This window comes from Sinohyriopsis cumingii, chromosome 3 (assembly GCF_028554795.1).
Source record: "Sinohyriopsis cumingii isolate HCF-2022 chromosome 3, ASM2855479v2, whole genome shotgun sequence".
Classification (NCBI taxonomy): domain Eukaryota; kingdom Metazoa; phylum Mollusca; class Bivalvia; order Unionida; family Unionidae; genus Sinohyriopsis; species Sinohyriopsis cumingii.
The window spans coordinates 39,392,489-39,418,460 of record NC_142963.1 but is presented as its reverse complement, the minus strand read 5'-3'; the positions used below and the strand labels follow the sequence as shown (position 1 = coordinate 39,418,460).

General features: G+C 36.7%; 1 protein-coding gene across 2 annotated transcripts; it reads right to left on the bottom strand.

The window, feature by feature from the left end:
- Window positions 1–48: 48 nt before the first annotated feature.
- LOC149802735 (troponin C-like) lies at window positions 49–19,594 on the bottom strand. 2 transcript variants are annotated; one of them, XM_089952142.1, is made up of 5 exons: window positions 19,437–19,594; window positions 18,988–19,021; window positions 9,356–9,499; window positions 7,842–8,084; window positions 49–1,786 (listed from the first exon to the last, which is right to left on the bottom strand). In XM_089952142.1, exons 1-5 carry the CDS (start codon window positions 19,437–19,439, stop codon window positions 1,758–1,760), a joined length of 453 nt encoding a protein of 150 aa, XP_089808268.1. In that variant the 5' UTR covers window positions 19,440–19,594; the 3' UTR covers window positions 49–1,757. The 2 variants fall into 2 exon arrangements, with proteins under 2 accessions (XP_089808268.1, XP_089808267.1); XM_089952141.1 differs by lacking the exon at window positions 19,437–19,594 and adding an exon at window positions 19,296–19,409.
- Between the last annotated feature and the right edge of the window lie 6,378 nt (window positions 19,595–25,972).

The window sequence follows — 25,972 nt, the reverse complement described above, 5'->3', positions numbered from 1 at the left end:
AGTGTGGCTGGGTGTAGGCTAGTATTTTACAAGCAAAAGATACATTCATTAACTCAACAGCCTTTATTTCGAAATAATTATCTTTCATTCGGATCTTTACAGCAACTGAGGTATACACACTATTCGTACACACTCAATAATTATACATAATTACATTTTTTTTACAGTTTTGGACAGTCTTCCCAAACTTTAAGAAAGTATATATGCAAGTATATAAGAAAGTTAACTAATCAACAGAAACTTGTTAAAAGGAGGGGTAATAGAAATGTGAGCTTTACACGTGCAAGGTTACTCTGAAATACGTTTCAATGTACATGGTAAATGTCTGCTACATTTACACGAAGCTTGTATTGACATATTTTGTTAATATATGTAGCTATAAGTCATGCAGCATACCACGAATGTATAAAATAAATGAACTGGCAACTCAGTTTTGTGTAGAAAGGCAAAAATTAAATCGTTCCGTAAAATAAACAAAATATTAGAAACTGAAGGACTTCGTACATTTTTCTGCAGCTGATACATGTAGATCTTCATTATTAATTTCAAACTAAATGATGACACTAATCTATTTGTAATCAACTCCAAATGGATAAGATTTATATCTCAATACTCCTGTTGAAGAACGGATAATACAATTCGTTGAGACTTTTACATTTATCACATGAAATTTCTTACATATCAACGGCATATCTTAAAAGTCCTTTGAAGTTTGAATGCAATTTCGGACAATTTCAACTTAGCCCTTGTTAGTAAATTTTCTGCAGATAAACTTAGCTTGAATTGCCATTTTAAAAAGCAAGCCTCTAAAACAGCTGTAGAATCTGCATTATTCCCCCCCCCCCATCACAAAATTTTCCACGACATCCAGTTCAGTTTAATCGAAACTTTATCTCCAATAATTTTAAACAATTTGGTAAAGTAAGTTCGAAGGATAGTTACTTTGAAGATTCATCCATCAAAAGCAACTGAAGTTTCGCTTTTCCCCAAAAGAAATCCTTATCTATCAGCCGTAGTGATTAGCCATGCGTCACTGCTCAATGTTCTTAATGGAAAATCAATAAAAGTATAGAAATTTATATTTTTTTTAAAAAAAGCTGTTACGTAGAATATTCGTGCTTTGACTAGACCACTATTTTACCATACATATTAGCTGTAAAATTACGCAATATAAAGGCAACAATAAAAGTTTGGTTTTAACTGATTATGTAATGAATGATACAAAGAAATGAAATGAAAAAGGTTAATAAATATAAACAATTAGGACGGGGCCTAGATGCTGTCTCCTGCTGACGGTGTTTTCCAGGCCGAAATGACGTCACATCTAAGCCAGCATCAAGTTACTGAACTCTGCAAACATAATATACAAATGTGTCAGGCAGACCATAAACTATCAGGCAACGCTTATGCGCAGGACGGACTTGCAGTGCAGTGATAGTGCAGAGCAGAACGAAACGCTTGTGAGAAACGGTGATTACAGCGAACGGAAGTAATAGCAGGCATACAGCAGGCGGTTAGTGCGCATGTCAGTAAAGTATATTGGGAAGACTAGTTTAGCTTTAAAATATATGCTGGTGTGTAAAGAACAACAGTGCTGCTTGCATTATGACATGTCTTGAATAAAATGGGAAGTATACAAGGTTTCGCTTGACTTGAAATGGGTTTGCTGCAAGATGGTTGATATTCCTTTTACATACAGATCATGGAATAGGCGCAAAGTGGAAGAGCTCTTTTTGAGCTGGAAACTCATCGCTAGCTCATTCAGACGACATCAGACTTTTGAATTCTGCAAGACATAAAATGGATTAAGCCGCTGATATTATGATACACGAAATATTATAACACCTTTGATGTGATAACGAAATGTTTTGGGAGGGGGGAGTACGGTAATTTGGAGTGATTCAGATTCAATGCACAATACGGTACAAGAGGACCGAATCTTTTCCGTCATCTAGTACATGTATTCTCGCTATGACGATTACTCAGAAAGCTATGACCGATAGGTATCTTGTGACATACAATGTGTTATAAAATATATAAAAATTTAAAAATCAAAATCTTGACATTGACGAGGCTTGAGACCAAATTTATCTTTATCACCGTTTCTTTAGTGGGGCGTACATACATCCGTATTTCAGTTGGACAGACTTTCATAAAACTTTTTCAAAGTATACAACATGATTTTTTATTGTAGTGCGTACCACATCCACGCCCCTTTTCTCATCAACAATGTCACGGCTATGGAAGATATAATGATGTGCTTGTTACCCTTCTCCTACGGAAAACGGCTTCTGAACCACGGACTATATTTGAATGCACCTTTGGATAATTAAATGCCACGCATAAACGATGTTGCATACCAATATAAGTGCCCTGTGAAACAACTGAATGTCACAGCAAGGAAAAAGGAAGCTCTGACTTGTAACTTTGTTAGGAGCATAACGTTAGAATCACCGAAGATATTTACTGAAAACGAGGCTAGACAGTGTGCAATATACCAGAGATACGACCGTTGCTTTAACATTTCAATGTCATGGCAAGGAAAATGAAGTCAGTTACGTATATCCTTGTAAAAATATGACCTTTAAATGAATGCATTTAATTTAACGAAACTTTGGCCCATCATATATCTTGACTTTAACACGCGTACTAAGTCATACCCAATGTTTCAAGGTCAAGGTTACACGAAGGAATGAAATAAATCAGTAGTCTATTTCTTATTCCGATATTTTCATAAGACTTTACACAGGTCTATACCATATCAGACAATAATTAGTATCTAGCTATGTCAAGGTCATGTGTAGGAAAACGGCCATTTGATGCACTGTTCCTTAATTGTTCCATCACAAATATATGGCTGAGATTCCATGCCTTATATAAAATGTTCTATTACACTTTTAATGTCTCTTGTGAGAGTGCAATAAACAGATCCGAGTTCAAGTTAAATCATTCTGCGGAACGCTCAAGAACACAGACGACAGCTAAAAATACTTCCACATATCTTCTATATGTATTGTTGGACGCTATAACAAGAAAACACTGAAATATACAGACAAAACATTAAAATGTCAAATACAAACGGATACATATATTATACAAATTAGTCATTTCCGAAAGAATTGATGACTAAACTTGTCGAGTAATTGCAGGGTTGAACTGCATGTGGTAAAGCTTTCAAGAGACGATAAAAGGGACGATAAAAGAGAAGAGATATCAAGGTAGAATCACATTCTCCGATTTAAAAAGAAATGGGTAAAGAAAGAAAATGTGTTTTTTTCTTCTTCTTCGGTGAACCCACATGACTTCTGTCCACTTTTATGATACTGGATATGCATAAACTGATTTACGACCCTAAGACAAGGTTCTTATACTCAACAACATCCAGCTCTGCAAGAGAGATGAATTTAATCTATAGGAATGTAACATAGCAGCGCGAATAATTTGTATACCTTGATGTGATAAACCCGTGTCAGTGAACATAAATGCTGCAAGTCTCAAAGTTTGGAGTCAAAATGTGTCCCTACTGTGATCCGATTGATGGTCACATATTTAATTGTGTACCTACTGTGAACCGATCGATGGTCACATATTTAATTGTAGACCTGCTGTGATCCGATTGATGGTCACAGATTTAATTGTGTACCTACTGTGATCCGATTGATGGTCACAGATTTAATTGTGTACCTACTGTGAACCGATCGATGGTCACAAATTTAATTGTGTACCTACTGTGATCCGATTGATGGCCACAGATTTAATTGTGTACCTACTGTGAACCGATTGATGGTCACAGATTTAATTGTGTACCTACTGTGATCCGATTGATGGCCACAGATTTAATTGTGTACCTACTGTGAACCGATCGATGGTCACATATTTAATTGCAGACCTGCTGTGATCCGATTGATGGTCACAGATTTAATTGTGTACCTACTGTGAACCGATCGATGGTCACATATTTAATTGTAGACCTGATGTGATCCGATTGATGGTCACAGATTTAATTGTGTACCTACTGTGATCCGATTGATGGTTACATATTTAAGTGTGTACCTACTGTGATCCGATTGATGGTCACATGTCAAGTTGTGTACCTACCGTGGTCCGATGGATGGTCACATGTCAAGTTGTGTGCCTACCGTGGTCCGATGGATGGTCACAGATTTAAATGTGTACCTACTATGGTCCTATTGATAGTCACAGCTTTGATTCTGCACTTACTGTGATTCGATTGACAGTCACAGTTTTAACATTCATCTGCAAGGTTGTGATGCCAAAAATAAATACCTACTACGTTTCAGAAATCGCATTTCTATATACTACACATTTTGAAAAGTTTGTTATTGTTGGACAGGATGCAATTACAACCGCAATCCAAGAAAAACCTTAGGTTTTTATAAACATCTGAACACCATTTATACATGCTTGAATGATATGAACCCATTAATCTGAACATTTGATGTGGTTTTTATTTATTTTTTATATCGAATATTTCTACTTGTGCATAACATGTATTCATTAATGCAAACAAAACGATGATTTTGTTTTGCAATATATATATATATATATATATATATATATATATATATATATATATATATATATATATATATATATATATATATATATATATATATATGCATTTATATGTAGATGTATATGTGTGTGTGTGTGTGTCACACGGAGAGGGAGATCAAGCAATTATACAAACATGTAAATTAGCGTAATGTATCTGTCGCTCTACTCTTTTACTCAAACTATTGGTAAGGTATCCATCCGAATTAAAAAAGCATAGTTTTGTACATTAGTTTTAAGACATGTAACTTGTTGAGGAAACGTATGAACATCTTCATCGTATATCTTATATTCCAATCGCAGATGGGTTATTTAAAACGTTATGATAAATAGTGCTCTGCACAACATTTATCAGTGACCCATTCTTTAGGAAATCCCATAAAAATCACTCCCCAAGCCCTTCCCCCCCCCCCCCGCACCTCCAAAGACTTTCTCGGTCTAAATATCCAATTATTAAACGCCATTTTGCATTCGCTTTTTCTACGTTGTTAATACCCCGAAAAATTACACTTCCAGTCGCATTTGGGCTGTCTGATCGTCTGCACCTTAGCCAATCTCTACATGAGATTCAGCCACAAATCACGTGGAGCAAATTCAGGGCTGCAGGATGTGACAATGTTTGTCATGGATGTATGTTTTGGTGCGTTTCCATCTAGTAAACGGATGGCTTAGGTACCGGAGCACGAACGGCTGGTTCTATATTGTTCCTCAACGTTTGGCATCAATTTGAGGCATAAACCACTAGCAGAGTCAGACACAGGTACCTAGACGACCAAGTCATCAGCCTCAATAAAAAAAAGTTTATAGAACTCTCTTGACAGTCCGAATCCGTCGAAAGATTTGTGGTCTCTATTGATTTTCTCCGTTCCAAACGCTATTAGTTTCTGTTGTTTGAGATTCAGAACAGTAAATCCAGATGACAGTGTGATTTAAATCTCTCTTGTTACGCTCTTCATATCTGGCGAGTACTTCGTCTATCAGTTTCAACCCGAGTCTAATTTTGATCAGTCGTCAATAAATGCGGGACAGATCTTTCATAAACCTTTCAGAACTTCATCTCATTCTTCAGTATATTACAAACAGTTGAAATATTTAATGGTCTTGATCCTAGATAGGGTTCATACAGATAAGAAGAGCTGAAATCCAGCGACTTTTCAATGACATTTTAACGACTACTTTTCAGTTTACAGTGACTACTCTCAGGACGAAGTTATCTACTTCCAGTTGCTAATTTGAAGATATGAGAAAAAGCAAACATTGATCTAAATAAATGCAATGCATTATGCAACGCGAATTATACAAAAGTCATTGTAACTTTGCACAAACATTAAACACTGCTCTTTAGATGTTCTTCTCCTATTTCTGTTTTTCTTGTCCTTTTCTGCCGAGTTTATTTGACTGGGGAATTAGTATAATTGTCTATATCTCTTGGCATCATCTGCCTGTTTGTCTCCTACCTGAAAAAAACTGCTGATAGCCATAATATATATTTCAGCCTTCCGCACATCATTGCTTTGCACGAATTCTGTAACGGAATCTGCTCCCTCCCCCCATGGTCACTCATTTGATTTGTAGAACCTGGTTACAATTTCAAACTGGCTTTCATGATGCAGACGACAGCATTGTCAAACAATTAAATGACGTTGTTTGCGCTAACCCTATGAATGCTGACATCAGAACGTCAAGATGGTGCATTTTTAATAGATCCAACGTCAGGCAGCAATGCTCATTCCTGCAAAATCGATGTTTTTCTTACACACTACACAAAGCACTCTGTATTGGAAGATAGCATCTTTTCTCAGCCACTTAATCGAGTCTTTATCTTGCAGTCAGCTATTGCTGAATGCACACTTTCCAGGCATATTGCGATGATCGTTCATTAAAAAAGTCTGTTGCATACTAACCATCCATGCTTAGCGAAAACATGTGGTGAAGTTAACGGATACGCATGCGTTAATTACATTATGTGAAAGTGACGCTATACAAAATGCTCAATAACTTCCCGTGGATTCTGTTAATTACAGAATGTCTAGCTGATGATGGAAAAGTCAAACTGTACTTCCAATCATCTTTCAACGTTAAATAAATGACTTGAAAGCAAAAAAGCAAAATCTCTCAAATTCAAATACTTTCAATGACTTTGGTGAAAAAATCAAGGACTGTGAAGGTCTTCAAATGAAGTATTCATAGCTCGGTGACTTTCAGTGACTTTTCACAACCGTGCGAACCCTGGCAAAATAGTTTCCACTGTGTATCGAGCATCTTCACAACAGCAATTTACCTTTCACCAACCACAAACGCTGGTCTTCTAGAGCGCAGGTTATCGTACATGACCTAGGCGTACAGCTAACCAAACTGACTGCTACCTTGTGCTCGATAAATCAGTCTGAATTACATCTTAAGTGTACTATATCTGGTAGTTTTTAAAAAAAGGGAAAAACAATCTGACCAGACTAGAAAATACCAGCTTCTGAAAGTGCAATGAATGAATTACCAAATTTATAAAATGTAACATAGTTTTCGGCTCTTTTTATAATTTGTCTCTGAAGTCCAGGAAGTGAAAATGATAGGTGCACATCTGATGTAAGACCAGGCTATATTCTCTATAACTTGCGTTACTCCCGTCAATCATAAACCAAAATAAATGGAAATTAAAGGTTATTTTAACAATACCTAAGATATACAAGTTCTTGTTAAAATAGCCAGTATAACCAGTGAGGAAAACAGAGGAAATTCTTTTTATTTAACAATCTAATTCTATGCAAAGTACTGAACAGTAGAGCGCCACTTGAGTAAATCGACAACTGTCATAAGATTGAAACACATTGTTTATGTATATCTTGATTCCCCAAACACTGAGTTTCTTGCGTATTCAGACATTTCAGTACCATATTTATCGTTAGAATTACGAAAGGTATGTGGAAAGTTCTGAATAGTTTCCTATAACATTCTTATTTATTTGAAACTGTAATTAATGTAGTGTTGATTTGGGGGAATTATGAAGGTGACTTTGCACTGTAAGTTTGAAAAACGATAAAGCGCACATCGATATGGCAAATTCTAGTTTTATATTAGAAGAAAAACTTGTGAAAATGTTACCAAAATCATCTGAAAAGTGGTAATTTCAAACCAATAGTTCAAAACAATCTTCCCATTTCTGGATCACTGACCTTAAATAGTTAGTTTTCTAAATCTTCATTATGCTGTTTACTTACTTTAAGTAAATGCACTGCAACTATTACCGTGAAGACAACACGTTTTCTTACCTTCATAATCTACTGTTCCGCTACCATCCGTATCAGTCTCAGCAATCATGTCATCAATTTCTTCCTCTGTCAAATCATCACCTAAGCTTTTAAGGATCCATTTTAAATCTTCTACGGGTATAACTCCCTTATTTTGTTTGTCTAATACTCGGAAAGCTTCTCTTAGTTCCCTTTCGTCTTCATCTTCCTTAACTTTTCTTATAAATAAAGGTTTAAACTGTTCCCATGTGATGTAACCAACGGCTGAAAATACAATTAAAAAAAATCACAGCTCACTCAGAAGTGCTTTTTGTTCTGCAGTGACATAACATTTCAGCATCATTACCGTATATCATCGCTTATCGAACAAACAACATAGCTCCTGATCTGCTGTAGCATAATGTGCCTACAGATCAGGGCCACTGCTGTTTTTTTTTTTTTTTTTTTCTACTGAGTACTCCTTACAAACTGCACAGGCCCAAATCTATCGGTATTTATCTGGTTCTGTGCGGTTTGTAGTAGATTGAACTGGTCAGTCACTGTACTGTATAAACATTTTGTGTTAATTTAAAAATATTATCATTGCTGTTAACACATTAATGCGTACATTGCGCAATGGGGCCCCGAGTGGCCGAGTGGTCTAAAGCGCTCTTCGTTACGGATCACTGCCATCTCACCTCTGTCTGCGGCGGTTCGAGTCTAAGATTCAGCCAATGTGGGCATGTGAGAAAGCTTGCCAGTAGCTTCTCGTGGGTCGGTGGTTCTTTCCGGGGTTTTCCGGGTTCTTCCTCCACCATTAATACTGGCCGCCATGTATAGCCTATCGTGCTGAAAAATGGCGTTAAACCCAACAACAACAACAACAACATTGCGCAATACTGAATGAACTAGTGTTTGTTTTTGGTTGTTTTTTTTGGGGGGGGAGGGGTTCTTTTCCTTTTTTTGCTTTTATGTACTACCGTTCCGGTTGCCTAAGTGGTTTGAGCATCCGCCTCGGATACGGGAGGTCGCGGGTTCGAAACCCGGCCGAGTCGTGCTGACGGCTTATACAAATAGTACTAGCTGTCTCGCTTGGCGCTCAGCATTAAGAGGTTAATGTTATGGACAGGTCGGCCAGGTGCGAGGATAATGTGACTGGGTTGGACATGATGCTACATGTCTGCGACAGCGCTCGACATCACAATAAAGTGTCACACTGCAGACATCGTAGCGACATGACTCAAACGTTTTTAAAGCTACTTTACAATCCAAAATCATACACACTTTTCCGATCTTGCTTTCTTTACAAAGTGCACAAATATTGTTTGCACTGTGTATATGTGTCTGTAAGACGAAACGAAAGTATCAGTTAAATTTACATTCTGAAATGTCTTCTTTCTACGCGTGAGGGATAGACTGTCCATATAAATTAGGGCATGCAGAAAATTGTGAGCTAAATTTTAAGTAACACTTCGTTTCAAAATTTCATAAACTTATTACTGTTTTTTATGCCTCAACTGTCGGAGTTCAGTGGTAAAACACTCAAAGAATCATACCATCTTCATCTGCTTCATCAGCCCAAATCTTAAGTTTGTCGTCTTCGACCTTTAAGGCGAGGCTCTTGAAGACGTTCTCGAGATCTTTAGTAAACACTTGTCCGTTGCCCTTCTTGTCAAAAAGGGTGAAGGTCTGATGAGCATCTGAAATATGACAAAGAATTAAGCGTCATTGTGTTCTTACGTTTTTAAAAGAAAACGAAAAGACTACATAGAGATGATTTTGTAAATAACTTACGCTGCACAAGTCAACATACACACTGGTTCAGTTTGTCATTTGATACTTTGGATTACAATAGAGCTGGTTGGTGCAGTGTAGCTTTAGAATTTCGTTCCAATCTTTAGAGGCGAAGTGATGACTGGGCTGATGGAACCGTGTGTTGTCGGGTGGTTTAGGGTGGGGATGGGCGCAGAGGCGGAGGCGTGAATTGAGGGTCTGCACTAGTTGCCGCACGGAACCAGTTCTCTTAGGATGGTTACGTATTCTTGATTCTGTGCAGTATTATCGATGGTACCATAGAAAATATTCATTATATCTAAGTGATTATTCTTCTCTGCTATCCCCCCCCCCGCAAAATAAATAATGCCGCACACAATCAGTAATTATCTGTCATAATAACTTCGTTTTATCACTATTTGTTATTTATTTGCTGATTTGAAATAAAATAAAATAAACTTTACAAAAATATATCGGAATGGAGCAGGAGAAATAGGTCTGCTAATCAAGTTTAGACAGGAATAGTTCTATAATTTTGGGCAGGTGTATAATATTGATGTATCAACGCTACTGCGTTCAGGAAAAAAAGACAGTGACCAGTCTGTCATGCTATGTTGATCATAGGTGCAATTTCAGACTCATTTGCAAGAGAAGGCCGGACAGGCTAATGCCATTCCAAGTTCTTTCCCTTACAAGTCAACTGACCATAATGTATTTGAAGTAACCCTTACACGCGTGATGCTTTGCGATTAAAACTATTGCCAAAACGTCCATAGATACAGATCTTGTGAATTTAATCCCACCTAGAATCATATTATGTAAACTTATTGAAATTTCTAAATGTAACGTAGATTGAAATCCTAAATGGACTCGTAAATACACATGCTAGCATAGAATTCGTACCACTGAGTACGCATATACATATGTAAGAATGTAAGTCTGCACCGATCTGCGACTGACGCATCTAAGGCAACAGAAACTACTGTAACAAAAAAGCTTACATGCTGCACCCAAACCAGTATCAGTATTGCTACGGATTGTCTCTTTGCCACTTCGGCGAATCTGATGCGCCTTTCCATGTGAATTTCGGGAGCATTTACGGCAAAATACCTTTCGAAGCGGATATGCGTCACGTCAAGATATTGCGACAATTAGTTGGGTACGACATCTTACGCAGATAATTTAAATGGGAGAATGTTAAACGTACCCTACTTTGTCGCGACTTCCAGCGCCAAAATCCAGTTAAGTCGATTTTAGTTTCTGACGTTACCCTGATATTAACACAAATACATGTGGATTTAAGCAAATTTATTTTAAATAGTTTTTGCAATATTTAAGAAATTAGAACTGCCAAAAGTCACATCACTGAAACCATCCTTGTTGCCACGAAAATTGTGCGAGAATTAAGGGTGCTTTTGTATGAATAACCACTCGAAAATTGGAAGAGTGTGAGGTCAACGAGTGATTGCTTTTAATATTTATATTACCCCTGACATTAGTGCATTTAACACCTAGAGCGTAACGTTACTGAGGCACATTATGTTTTTATTAGAGTGCATAAATATGCAGTAAAAACGTCTTTGCTTTACATATTCTGTGTATCTGTTTTACATATCTAATAGTACGACAACGACAGCAAGAATAATGATGATAATGGTGATTATGTATTACTATACCGATACTGATGACGAAAAAAACAACAATGATTATTTTATGCAATTTATAGTTGTTTATTTTTCAACTTTGTTTATATTTATATTAATTATAAAGTAATTACTGGATTTACGTTATTTCTATTAAAGTTGCTATCATACGTTTGTAATGTGCTTGCGAATAAAATGTGACCCAGGTCCGGTTTTATGTACCAATTTGTTGAAATACCAATAGTCGGCTAGGAAGAAGAGCTAGCCTCCCATAGCAGTAAACACATGAGTTTGGGGCAAGTAGAATATCTCAAAAACGGCGTGCATAACAACATATTTTCAATTGCATCAACCTGTTTAGTACACGCTGTTTTGCAGAACTGTCATCAAGGAAAAGGGTTTGTGTTTGCACTGTGAGCATCACATGGTGACAAAAATGACCTTCGGACATGAAAATTGTGGGTAGAAATTTGGGGTTAGGGTGCATAAACTTCTGCTATGAACTGCCATTGACTTCTTTGGTTAAGTGGATAATATTCTTATGCTTTGTTTTAATATAGGTATCCAAAAATATTGACCTTTTTGACCTCACTTGTGTATTTGATTTTTTATGATTTTTATATTAGGTCGCTGAATGCGGCATTAAATTTGTACATAAAACTGGCCCCTGCCCCCTGAGTGAGCGAACGATCGCAGTGCATGATGGGATGCTAATATTTAATACACACCCTTCTATTGTGGTTGGGGGGGTGGTATAAGGGAATGGAATATGTCATTTCTTGTGAATGTGTTTCGTTTTCATTTTGCATATATACCACCTATATGGGAATAAAATTTGATAAAACTAGATTAAACTAAATTCAAGTAAGGATATAATTTCTTTTGGTGTAATCTCCAGTACCAATTTTTAATGCGGCTATATTACAAACAGTGGGGGCAGCGGGGCGGGCCGAGCCTTGTGGAGGACCAAAATTCCCATAAAATATGATAAATTTTATTGATTGCATGATAAATGTTTAAGCATTAATAAAATGATATTGTTTGCATAGCTATGACCCGACGTAATCCAAAAGCACATAATGCATTGGTTGGTGTGCACTGTCTTGAGCAACTATTGCCCTACTCACAGACAGAAGTAAAACTTACATTGTTACTTCTGGGCTACAAGGAGACACACTTATTGTGATCCATTGCGAACTTTAAATGTTTATGTACAAAAAAATTGCACAAATGTATGATGTCATTACTTCGTGTTAACAAACAGCTCTTTAATGCTTGGCGAGTAGTATTACCACGAATATTCAAATTTACTGTGGATACGGATGCAAGGGGCAGGCGATACGAACAACCGGCCGCGAGTACCATCCACCCGGGGGGGGGGGGCTGGTAGGCATCATTTCGAGGAGTTCACGGTATTTTTGCATTTAAGCTGTCCAAAAGCAATGCGCACCGGGGAGGGAACGCCGGTTCGTCCGGAGCAAACATGAGTCACCCTTGCTGTAAATGCGCATGCACTTGAAATATGAATAAGATACGAAAATTATTTTTAAAACCTCACAAGAACAATAGCTACGTATGTAGCAAAATATATCTGTTCGCGTCTTTTACCATTTCAGATGGCTACGATTGAATTATGTACCATGAAAGATGATTGTACATCACGGATGTAACTTACATGTATGCCTTCCTATTTTCAGTTCATTCATGTTTATTTGTTACATTGTTAATAGTATACAGTAAATTAAAACTGCTAGGGGGAACGAGCTGGCATATACAATTTACATAATTTCAATCACACCAATTAAAGACACGGTATAGCAAAATTATCTAACATGGCATGGCGGATAGAACATCATATATTAATAAAGCAAGCAAAGTGTTACAACCGAACGAAAATATCCTGTAAATTATTTAAATGTTTTACTCAGATGTTGATATATAAAGGACATAAAGTAAAGCTGACATAGAAAGGCTTTTTTTTTTGAAGGGGCGATCGTGTTTCATTAAATCCATTGAACCGTTTGTACTCGCTTATAAGACGAGTCCTTCTGCAAACTTCACATACAGATCTGCTATCGCATAATGTGGTTCTGTGCAGTTTATTATGAGTAATCAGTAGAACAAATAACATAAAACCTAATCTTTAGGCACATTATGATACGTCAGGTCAAGGCTTTTGCTGTTTGCAATTTAATTAGATTTATAAGCGAGTATATACGGTAGGGTATGTCAGACATCGATCTCATTAAATACGCCAGTAGCACGTCTGCAAGATTACTATGCTAATCATGCACCTTGCAACAAGTCAGTAACGGGGAAAATTCAAAATGATCAAGCCAAACTGACAGGGATTAAAACTCAGAATAAATAGATTCTGCAAATATGATTGCGGTCTAAAGAGAACTTCGCGAGAGAGCACGATTCCAAATTTATTTTGGGTCATTGTGAACTCGAGATATATCAGAAGAAGGGGCAGGGGAAGGGGGAGTATATAGAGATGAACCTTTTACAAATACAGCACCTTACAATAGAAGTGCGATATGTTCCTGTTTATTCGCACCAAAGAGCAGCAGATACAATGTTGGGTGCATGACCTCTATTCAAGGATTTTCAATACATTCCTCAAAAGGTACTACGCGTAATAATTGTTTTTAATGATCGAGATGATAAGCAAGGCCCAAATAAATTGCAAAGTTGATAAGAGTTTTGTTTCAAAGGCATTATTTTACAGGCTTCCAACATGCTAATGGCCGTTTATCTTGTAGTTGAATCTGTAAACGATTGTATATCATTTTGATGTGCGCCAAAGTATCACTGATCCGCAACGCAGCATCAAGTTACTACCAAATTACTGATAACCAACTGAAAGTAGAGGCAGGTTATAAAATGGCATTCAATTTAATCCCCGTATGTTGATTGGATTGTACTAAATTTCGATACCGGCGTCAACATAGAATAGAAAGCAGAACCCAGGGAGGGGCGGCTTATTTTACTCTCCTTGTGGCCCTTACACTTTGAAGATTCATGAGTGTGAGTGATTTATTTATAATTATAAAAAAAAACAAGTTTCTAAAAATATTCTTCTGATATATCTAGAGTTCAAAATGACTCAAAACATATTTGGAATAGTGCCAATATTTGAAGTTTTTGGTTTTGTTTCTATTTTTTCTCTTTCTTTAACAGTTCATCTTGTCATAGATCACATACGCTTATGCGATGGCATGTCGACCGATATCCGTCAATTACCACAAGTTTTGCATCGCTACTCCGCCTAAACTGTTATTAGAATTGCAATTAAACCTTACACACAGATTCGTCACAAGGGTCCTAATTTTTTTTTAAAAAATTCCAATATATCATCCACCATTACCGTTACGGCGGCCATCTTAACAAAATAATTTGATCGTTATTCCTCTTGAACGGGTAGTCGTATCAGACCTCCAGGGTGTAGGCTACATTGGTAATCTTACAAATCATGATATTGCTAGTCTTCCTGAATAGATAGTTCTTGTTGTTGTTGTTGTTGTTGTGTGTTTATCGCCATTTTTCCGCAAATGACAGACTAAAACATGGAGGCCAGTAATAGCTGGTGGAGGAAAGGATGGTTGTATTGATACTGGGTTTTCATCAAAATACTTCTCATAATGTCTACTTGGGGTGAGTAGGGTTAAAAAAAATAACCATTCGTCATTTGACCAAATTAATCGACCACTCTGGTGGCCTAGTGGTTAGAGCGTCCGCCTTGGATGCGGGAGGACGTGGGTTCGATCCCCGGCCGAGTCATACCAAAGACTTACAAAAATGGTACTAACATCTGCCTCGCTTGGCGCTCAGCATTAAGAAGTCAGTGTTATGACAATCTGTTTAGTGTATGCCCTTACTTAATATGTTCAAACTGAATAACAAAGAAAAACAGTAACTACATATAACAACAATCGACATGTAACAGATGCAACTGCGTGAATCAAACTCAGTTCCCTCTTCATTCCTGTCCTTTTTTTTTTCTTTTATTCTCGTCTTCGAGTAACGACTTTATGATAGCTATCAGCAATGAGTCAAACACTATCTAGTATATCAGTCATCCGAATTTTCAAACAACGAAAGTTAAAAGTCGTCTTAAAACGTCCGATCAACTATAAACCATGTTGGATGATGGCATTTTCTTTTAAAATCTACGATTTCTTTGAAAGAAACATCATTATAATAATAAAACCAAAATGATGAAGACAATTTCTTTCTTTAAATGATGATTGTTGAAGCTATCTTTGATATTCTTCAATGATAACAAGATTTTCAAATTAGCTGCTGTGGTGGATAAATTGGATGTCGCCTTGAGACCATTTTCATTTGGGACCAACTATGCATCATAAGAAATCTCCTGGTGGAAATCCCATTGACACAATATAGATGGCATGGTGGCCATATTCAATATCAGACTGGCAACATTTCTATTTAGTAAAAACAAGAAATCATAAGATGTAATTTGGTGAAAGCAGAATGTCGATGTAAGCAGCCATCATGGGGAAGTAGTGACAACAAGATTTTTAAGACGGCCATTGTGGCAGTCATATTAGAAGTCAGATCGGCACCGTATTCATTCACGATTAACTAGATATCATAATAAGCTTTGCAAAAACAACAAAAAATATCGTACCGATATGAACATTCATTTGGACGAAATAACGATAACAAGATTTTCAACATGGTCACTGTGGCAAGCACATGAATATCTGAATGTCATTATCAGGGCCAACTAGATATCATATGAAGTTGTTTAGTTAAAACCCCATGTTGATACGGTCATCCATTCAGGAGGAGTAGTGATCGCAATATTCTCAAGATGGCAGAATTGATGGCCATATTGGACATCAGATTGACCCCATGTTGATTTTGGCCAACTATACATCATAAGACGTCTTCAGGCGAAAAACACACGCCAATGTAACTGTTCATTCAGGAAGATATCAATATTGTCAAGATGGCAGATGTGGTGGCCATATTGGACATCAGATTTGCACCATTTTCATTTTGGACCAACTTTATGACATAAGAAGTGAAAATCCCATGGTAACATTATTTTTTTACTCAGAAGGATTAGCAATAACAATATTTTCAACATGGCAATTGTGACAGCCATATTGGATACCATATTGGCACCATACAAACTAAACATCCCATGTTGATATGACCATCCATAACAAGATTTTGACGATGATTGCTGTGGCCATATGGCCATCAGATCAACAACAGTTTCATTTAAGACTGACTGGACATCATAGTATGTCTTCTGGTGGAAACAGCATGCCAAATGTGACTTTCCGTTCTGCAGAAGAAGCGATAACACGGTTTTAAAAATGGTCACTGTGGCGGCCACATTGGACATGAACTCGGCACCATTTTCATTTCGAACTAACCAGACACGATCAAAATTTAAAATCCCATGTTGAGATGATTATCGATTTCGGAGTAGTTGTGATAACAAGATTCAGATCTTCGAGGTGGCAGCCATACTGGTTATTAGATTAGCGGCGAAGTTTTCATTTAAGACCAACTAGATCATGGGATGAATGCGTGTAAAGGTTTATAGCAATCGTCTACTAGTTTGTGAGCAGTAGCAATTATAAACTTTTGCTAACTGACTGACGGACGATAAACGAATAAAAAAAAAACAAATAAGTCATCCACGAGTCAGTGAAATTAACTCTGATACGAAACAACCTTTTACCGATCAGTAAGACATGTCCTTCGAGGAGAAAATCTTACTGACTCACTCACTGAGAATAAAAGTCCCTGTTGGTTCAGCCTTCCGAGCTCGCGGTGATCAAGCAGGTTTATGCATATTAATAATAAACGACAGTCGTATCTCAGACAATCACGGATGAAAAAAGAGAGTAGCGGATTTCGCCTGTGGCTTTCAACGACGGCGACACTATATTATTATAAACTTATGTTCATTGAAAGTAAATGAGATTTATTTAACTTTTATTTTGTTTTCATCCTGTTGTTTGACTTGTTGGTTTGGTTTAGTTGTGTGGGTTTAACACCATTTTTTCAGCACATGGCAGGCTATGCATAAAGACCAGTATATATCAGTTAAGGGAGAACCCAGAAAGAATCTCTGACTCAGGCGATGCAACTGGCAAGCTTTCTCACAAGCCCAGGTTGGGCGAACCGAGACTAGAATCCACATGGAGAGGGGTGAGATGTGCGAGATCTGTAAAGGTCAGGACCTTCGACCATCCACCGCCAGTACCTATTCGTTTGATGGATTTTAAATAATGAATTTGGAACCAATGAATAACAGCTGACTCACTGATTCACTAAAGTCTTAAAAATGTATAATATTTGTTCAAATCCGTTACTTAGTGATCATTTGATTAAGTATCATTAATTACTAATTTACTAATTAACTAGATAATTAATTAAATATTCCATAATGGTTTAAATACATTTTTAAAAAAAAAAATCCTATTGACTCCTTAAGATTTGCAAATCAAATGCTGTATTTTGACATTATTTTGGAAGAAAAGATACTTGATTGAAATGGAGACTCGAAAACCTGGACCTTACATTATGCACACACAGAGATGAAAACTTATGATATATTTGGGGCGATGTTAAACAGACGGTTACCTAGCTTTGGTGTACATGAACAAAACGGAGCTACACCCTCGAGACATGGGGAAAATAAAAAAACAAATGTAAAACTACCTCCAGCTGTGGCCCTTTACAAAAAGCAATTATCTCAAAAGTTTGTGACAGTAGTGCAAGAAATAATCAATCTTTAGAGCGATCGACAGTAATACTTCGAAATGCAAGAACCAGTTTGCAAGCAGACGATGCAACGCACTGTTATCTCAATGCGAGGCTTGTAGCCATTAGCAACGCTTAGCTCACACGGTATCAGCACGCGCCATATATGGTTTCTGCGTATAGCTATGTTACTGAGACTACAGGCAGATAATGAAGGGGGGGGGGGGCAAAGCAGGAAAACTGATAATTGGTATATTCCAATGAAACACACGTTGTTCCATTACACACAAGCACATGTATATACAATCTCAGAGCAGCCTGACCACTAAACATGGTGCTTTCTTGGTGCCTCTCTAGTAGCGGTCATCAATAAGAAAACTAGACTAAACGAGATGTTGAAAGAACCTCTTGAGGAGAGGCAGATATCGTCTTGTAAACTATTTATTTTACTGTTCCGCTCTCCCCTTTAAGCGAAAATACTAGCCGTTAAACACACTTCTCATCATTCACACGAAGTCGCACCGGAATTAGCTGCAACTCTCAGTGGAGCGAGCTGTTAGATTACATGTACACACCGATTATTCAAGGCAAACATCAATGCTGAATACATATGTCTGTGTTCACTTATTAACATATATAATTTGTATTCAGTAAATTTAATATGACAAGACTATTACTACACCACATGTACTCGTAATTGATTCATACGTCTGCCAGACAGTGTCACTGCACTGTGATGCATTTACACATCATACAACAAAGAATGTGTGTATAGAATGCAAGCCTGGTCGGAAAAAAAACAGCCATTGTAACTGTATTCCACCCTAATTCGTTAAAACGTAATATGTCAGTATAAAAACAATTCTAATAATCCATTTCTATAAATATAAATAATCCAAGGGTTTGGATCTAACGAAGAATTTTGGTCTTCATACTCTAATGCAAAAGATACCCTACATCCGGATATCTTCTTGAATCGCGTAAAATTTCTGTGGATAACACATGTAGAATTTACTCACCATTCAGCTGCTTGTCTGAAACTTTGAAGTCCGTCTGAAAAAAATACGAAAAAAATATCAGGGAACTGTTAACTCTTCGGTAATTGATGTGAATTGTAGAGGTGATATACCAGATTAGGAAATCAAAATATACATGCAGTGTTCTCATCAGTACATTCATATACAATAATTTCAATTTAAATTTAGGATTACGACTGAAATACAATTTAGATACATTTGTTAAATTGCTTCAAAGTTAAGAATAACGATACAATTTATGAGAAAAGGAGAAAAGAATTTTTTGGAAGAAGTAGCATTGTTGATATTACATTCCTGAATGGCATCCTCAATACTATTCATACTCCATGAGAGCTAGGAGGCAACTGACAAGTTACGCCAAGAGGCCGATCTTCAAATTCTCGAATTCTACGAATAAAATTGATAAGGGTGATTTATAATTAAAAACTTACCATTCTGTTTTGTGGATTTTTGAGCTCTTTGGTTAGGTGAACCGATATCGCTTCGATGCAAATGGTTCCTGGAATAGACCAACACGCCTATCCCGCATGCGCACACAAGGGAATCCGATCTGTTTGCTATCTTTCTGTTAGTCCACTATTTTCGGTCGTGGGGTATGCCAAGCCGTGTAGTGTGTGCAGTGATAAAATAGAGGTCGGAGGAATGTTGCAAATTCGAACAATATGTGAGGGCTATTTGCGGTTCATTCTTAATGAATTGGATTCACATGTTGAGCACAATAGAATGCGCTGACAGATGATTTTTAATAAAGGCGTTTGTGCAGGTAACTGAATAACAGTTTGCAGTTAATATCTATAATTATTTTTTAAAGCATATTATTAAAAAAACTCCATTAAATAGATGATAATATCAGCGTACTCCCCATATGATTGTATTTAACTGTCTCCTATTAATATATATATATATATATATATATATATATATATATATATATATATATATATATATTAAAAACGTCGAAGTATAGCTGAAATACAACTAAGGCGTTATGTGATATGACTAGCTGAATAGTGTCAATTCATGGGGAAAATAGGAAGTTCCTATTAGTACCATGGAATTCATTTCTACGTGATTTGTCCTCGGCAGCCTGTAATACGTTTATTGCATTATCATCGGTATACTTTGAAGATGCTTTCCATTTCGCTTTGTTTCTTCAGTACGTTAAAATTTAGTCACGTATATTAATAAATGAAATAAGTCGTAACAAAAGTAGAAATAAAATCTTACTTATTTATGTGTTATTTAATCTTGGAAAGGATCTAACTACATCTTTGAATCAATCAGGCTTTTTCCGTATGTCTGCCTTTAAGCAGAGAGGAGAAAAGAAAACGGACAGTCAATTAAACGGCTTTGCATGCTGCCTGGATAGCGTCGTGGTTACACACTCGCTTCGCGCTTTTGTGTTCCTCACCACATTAAAAAATAAGTTTGTTTCACGCCTTTGAAGTTCCGGCTCAATCTATTGCTACAGCATATGCGAGGGTAATAGCCGGTTGTTAACGCATAATGCAAATCAATGTATATGTTGTTTATTGTACTGATTATTCCTAATAAAGTGCATAGATCCAGATCTGCTAGCACATTATGCGACGGCAGATCCCAGGCCAACAGTTGGACTCCGTGTTTTTCTATTGTTCTAAATTTTTCACGCCAACTATTATTGGAAACTCCTACAAAAACGTGCAATCAGACCTTCAGAAGCTGGTCTTGATCCGTGAAAGTATGAAGTTGCGTCAGATGACTTTGGATTATTAGAATCAACTACAAAATTACACAGAATAATGTTATTCTAAACTGTAATTTACGCTTGCTTTGGGACATAAAAACGACACCAGAAAATGAACTCGCAACTTCTTGGTCTATCTTAAGGATCATATATCGAATGTATGCCGCCGATTTCTGCCATGCGAAGTTATGAATGCATATAACTTTTGTCACCCGCAGCTTCTCTGTCAATCCTACAGTCAGTTCAATCATGGAAACATCCGAACTGGCCCGAATACTTTAGGATTTCTTTATTATCTGAGAAATTTCTGCCGAAAACAAATGTACGATATTTCTTTAAATTACTTCGCCGACATGCATCCGAGGCATTGTTATGTATCTCATAAATAACCGAAGCTGTGCCAAATGCAAAAGAGTTAAAGAATAGGAGAAAATAGCTGTTGATGATTGGATATGCAACAACTATAGCTGAACTAACAAGTAAAAGAAACCAAAGAAAAATACTTCTAGCGTGATTCTCTGGCCTATCTTGCGTTGCATAAAAGTTAAACAAAAGAGAAGAAATAAATCGTTTTTTTTCTCGCTTGGCGTTCAGCATTAAGAGGTTAGTGTTAGGACTGGTCGGCCTGGTGTCAGGATAATGTGACTGGGTGGGACATCATGCTACATGTCTGCGGCATGATGCCCCAGTGCTAGACATCACTATAAACTGCCACATTGCAGACATCGTAGCGATATGACTGAAAAATTGTTAAAGCTACGTTAAAAATCAAAATCACATCACATAAATCGTTTTTAATGTGTTGAAATACTAAATTACAAGATGGGCATTCTGTTTTGAATTTCAGACTACTAACAGCGGCACGATCAGTGATAAGAAATATATACGAGTTAAACTTTTTTTTAAAAAAATGAAATAAAACTTCCAATGGAAAATATAACAATAATTACTGCTTCGTCCAACAACAAATACAATATTTTGCTTTACAAACTTATGGAAAGCCAGTATGTGCATATTTCAAATAAATTAGAAAAGTATCCGCTAATTTTTAAAATTAATTGAATTTTAATATTTAGAAAAGGAGCAAACTACGGAGAGAATATAACATTTCTTCACTGACAATTCGAAACAACAACTATATCTTATGAAACATGCCAAAAAACAGTCGTGGTTTATCCATGCAAACAACTGAAAATTACCGTCGGGACTCGCTTATTAGCTGCGTCCAACTGCAAACAGAATAGATCCTGATCTGTCGTCACAACATGCGTCGGCAGATCAGTGTCTTTACTGCTTATTCTGCTGAATATTCATAACAAACTGCATAGACCTAGATCTGCTAGCGCATTATATGACGGAAGAGCTGGGTCTATGTAATTTGCAGTTGGCTCAGACTTACAAGCGAGTACAAATTAGGTTAAAATTAGATGTACATTCCATATTAATATGAAAAGTATTTTAATGACTTCACAACCATTGTTCAGTAATCAAGTAATCAGGTAGGGAGTCAAACGAAAACAAATGCAAGCTCTTTACAGTAGAAAATGTTCTGTACTCACATTTACACTTGATGAGACAAACAATACATCTTAACGACAATAAATACTGAGTACATGTAAGGTTCCAGATTCGACCCACGGTTCCGGCACTTGAAAGGGTCAATGATCATCCATCCCATGCACTGAGTATTTTTCACATTACCGTTTTTTCTTTCAAGAGTAAATGGTTTGTGTAATGATCTGTGACACAATCGAGTTGTTTTAAACAAACAAAAAGCTATAGAGTTATATATCTTTATACAAATGGAAATCATCATTATTAGAATATATGTCCTTATAAAATACATTGTTGATTTGAAACTGAAAGTAAGTCGTGGCTTACTAAATTTTTATTGTAGATCTTATTTACACATTGATTTTTTTTCTGTCATGATGCAAAGAAATTCGCAGATCTTTGTCAAATTGAAATGCTCACTACTAAACAAGATGGTTACATATCAAATACGTTTTATTATAAAGTGCAGAATTAATTATGAATTCATTAGACATCTAGTCATCGTCGATGTTTTTATTGTTTTGTTCTGTTTTACTAATCCAAAGAAGATAAATCATTTTTCCTTTATGCTTGCAAGGCATGTTATTCATAATATCTTGTCTGCGTCTTTGATATATTTTTTTCCCAGGACACTTGGTTAAAGAACGCTTACAAGCTAACAACCTCGGAGAATTTATGGTTTAAGAAAATTCCGAGAACACCTGTTGGTTTTTTATTCCTCGTATCTGGGTTTTATTCTTTCCAGAGCATTGCAGGGTTCAATGACTTTTAAAGAGCACAACGTTAGGCACTTGTTTTGCCACAAAATGTTGTGTAGAATTGTAATTTATTATTCAGAGTCTGTCTAATTAATAAAACTCATTATATCATTACACTATATAAATTATACAAGTAAACAATTCAACCTATTCATGTTTCCTCCATCCTTTTTTTCATTTTGATCAATTCAAATATATGAGAAGTTCGTGGCAGAAAAAAAGAGACCTTGGTACAATAATATTTTCGTTTTTGTCAAAAATGCAGAGAAAAAAGCAAATTTGTATGGGTCCTTCATCATATCATGTGACTCTATTTTTATCCCTTTGTTACAAACGTTTAGAAAAAAGGAAGCAAATTATCGTTCTGAAATCTTATGAAAGATGTATATTTGCACCTCAGTTTGTCTGTCTGTGTCGATGAGTAGTAACGGAACGCTCTGGTAACCTAAGGGGTTAGAGCGTCCGCCTCGGATGCGGGAGGTCGCAGGTTCGAAACCCAGCCGAGTCATACAAAAGACTTATAAAATGGTACTAGGAGGTTAGTGTTAGGACTGCTTGTCCTGGTGTAAAGATAATGTAACTGGGTTGAACATGATGCTACATGTCTGCTGCTTAATGCCCCAGTGCTAGACATCACTATAAACTGCCACACTGCGGACATCATAGCGTCATGAAAAAAACTTGTAAAGCTACGTTAAAAAATCCAGACACCCACACACACACACACACACACACACTTGCCCCCACACATAATGAGCAGTTAAAGGCGCCAGCTATACCGTTTTTACTTATGACTGACTGACTTATTTACCATTTTAAAGAGACTTAATTATGTCGTTTTCAGAATTAAATAATAGAGGTATTGCAGAGTACATGTGTAGCATCAATGAAGTCTAGTCTAGAATATATTGTAAAGTACATGGATAGTATCAATGAAAAGTCTTGACTGTAGTATATTGCGAAGTACATATATAGCATCAATGAAGAGTCTAGACCAGAGTATATTGCAAAGTATATGTGTAGCATCAATGAAGAGTCTAGACTATAGTATATTGTGAAGTACATGTGTAGCATCAATAAAGAGTGTAGACTGTAGTATATTGCAAACGTACATATATAGCATCAATGAAGAGTCTAGACTAGTATATTGCAAAAGTACATGTATAGCATCAATGAAGAGTCTAGACCAGAGTGTGTTGCAAAATGCATGTGTAGCATCAATGAAGAGTCTCCAGTATATTGCAAAGTACATGTGTAGCATCAATGAAGAGTCTAGACCAGAGTGTATTGCAAAAGTACATGTATAGCATGAATGAAGAGTCTATACGAGAGTGTGTTGCAAAGTATATGTGTAGCATCAATGAAAAGTCTAGACTAGAGTGTGTTGCAAAATACACGTGTAGCATTAATGAAGAGTCTAGACTATATTATATTGCAAAGTACATGTGTAGCATCAATGAAGAGTCTAGACTAGAGTGTGTTGCAAAATACACGTGTAGCATCAATGAAGAGTCTATAGTATATTGCAAAGTACCTTGTAGCATCAATGAAGAGTCTAGACTGTAGTCCAGCCCATTTGATCTATGTTGTGATGTCCAACAGGGGTCTGTTCTTGGACCTGTTTTCTTCATTCTATACACTCAGTCGCTCTCAAGTGTCATAGATGATCATCCATTGTCTCACCAATTGATCGCTGATTACACCTAAATATACAAATCTAGCCACCCAGTTGAAGTTGATGCTACCATCCAAGGTGTAGAGAGGTGCATTTCTGATGTGAAATCATGGATGACGTGTAACAAGCTGCAGATGAATGATGATAAAACTGAGGTCATTCTGATCACAACACAAGTACTTTCTCATTCACATCCTTTACCTCAAACAATAAATATCAGCAACACCAACATTAAATTCACACAAATGTACGAAACCGAGGTGTTACTCTGAACAGTACTCTCACATTGCACCAACATGACATGAACATATGCAAGGCTGCATATCTTGAGCTGAGATGCATCATCTCGATTCGCAAATATCTTTCAGATGATGCTACTAAAACACTTGTGTGTTCATTGGTACTTTCAAGACTGGACTATTGTAACTCAATTCTGTCTGGTTCATCTCAATATCTACTCCAGAAACTTCAAAAAGCTAAAAACACAGCTGCTCGGATCATACTTAGAGTACCACGATCAGAGCACACCTCTCCTTTGCTCTGTACCCTACACTGACTATCCATTGGATCCAGAATCAAACACAAAATTTGTTCTCTGTGCTACGTTTCACTGTCGGACTCTGGTCCAACATTCCTATCCGACCTCACCCATGTGTACACACCAGCAAGATACTTACGTTCCCCTTTTGACAATCGTATACTCATTATTCCTACCATGAAAACAAAGTCATAATGACAGCGTTCTTTTGCATACCCGGGCCCAGCAACGTGGAATGAATTGCCCACTGAACTTAGACACAAAGACACAGTGATCCCATTCAAGAGTGCTCTCAGAACTCACTTATTTCGACTGCAAGAAGAAACTTAAACACCTAATAATGTGTCCTACCTTTAATATTCTCAGCAATTTTTTTTCTTCTAATTTCATAGTGTTTGTTTTTGTAATCATATCATTATATGTTTTTGGTCTCATAGGTGTTGTCTAATGTTTTAAAGCGCTTAGAGCTTCTAAAGATTAGGCGCTATACAAAGTCCTCATCATTATCATTATTATTATTATTATTAGTAAATTGCAAAAGTACATGTATAGCATCACTGCAGAGTCTAAACTAGAGTGTGTTGCAAAATACACCTGTAGCATCAATGAAGAGTCTAGACTGTAGTATATTGCAAAGTACATGTGTAGCATCAATGAAGAGTCTAGACTGTAGTGTATTGCAAAATACATGTGTAGTATCAATGAAGAGTCTAGAC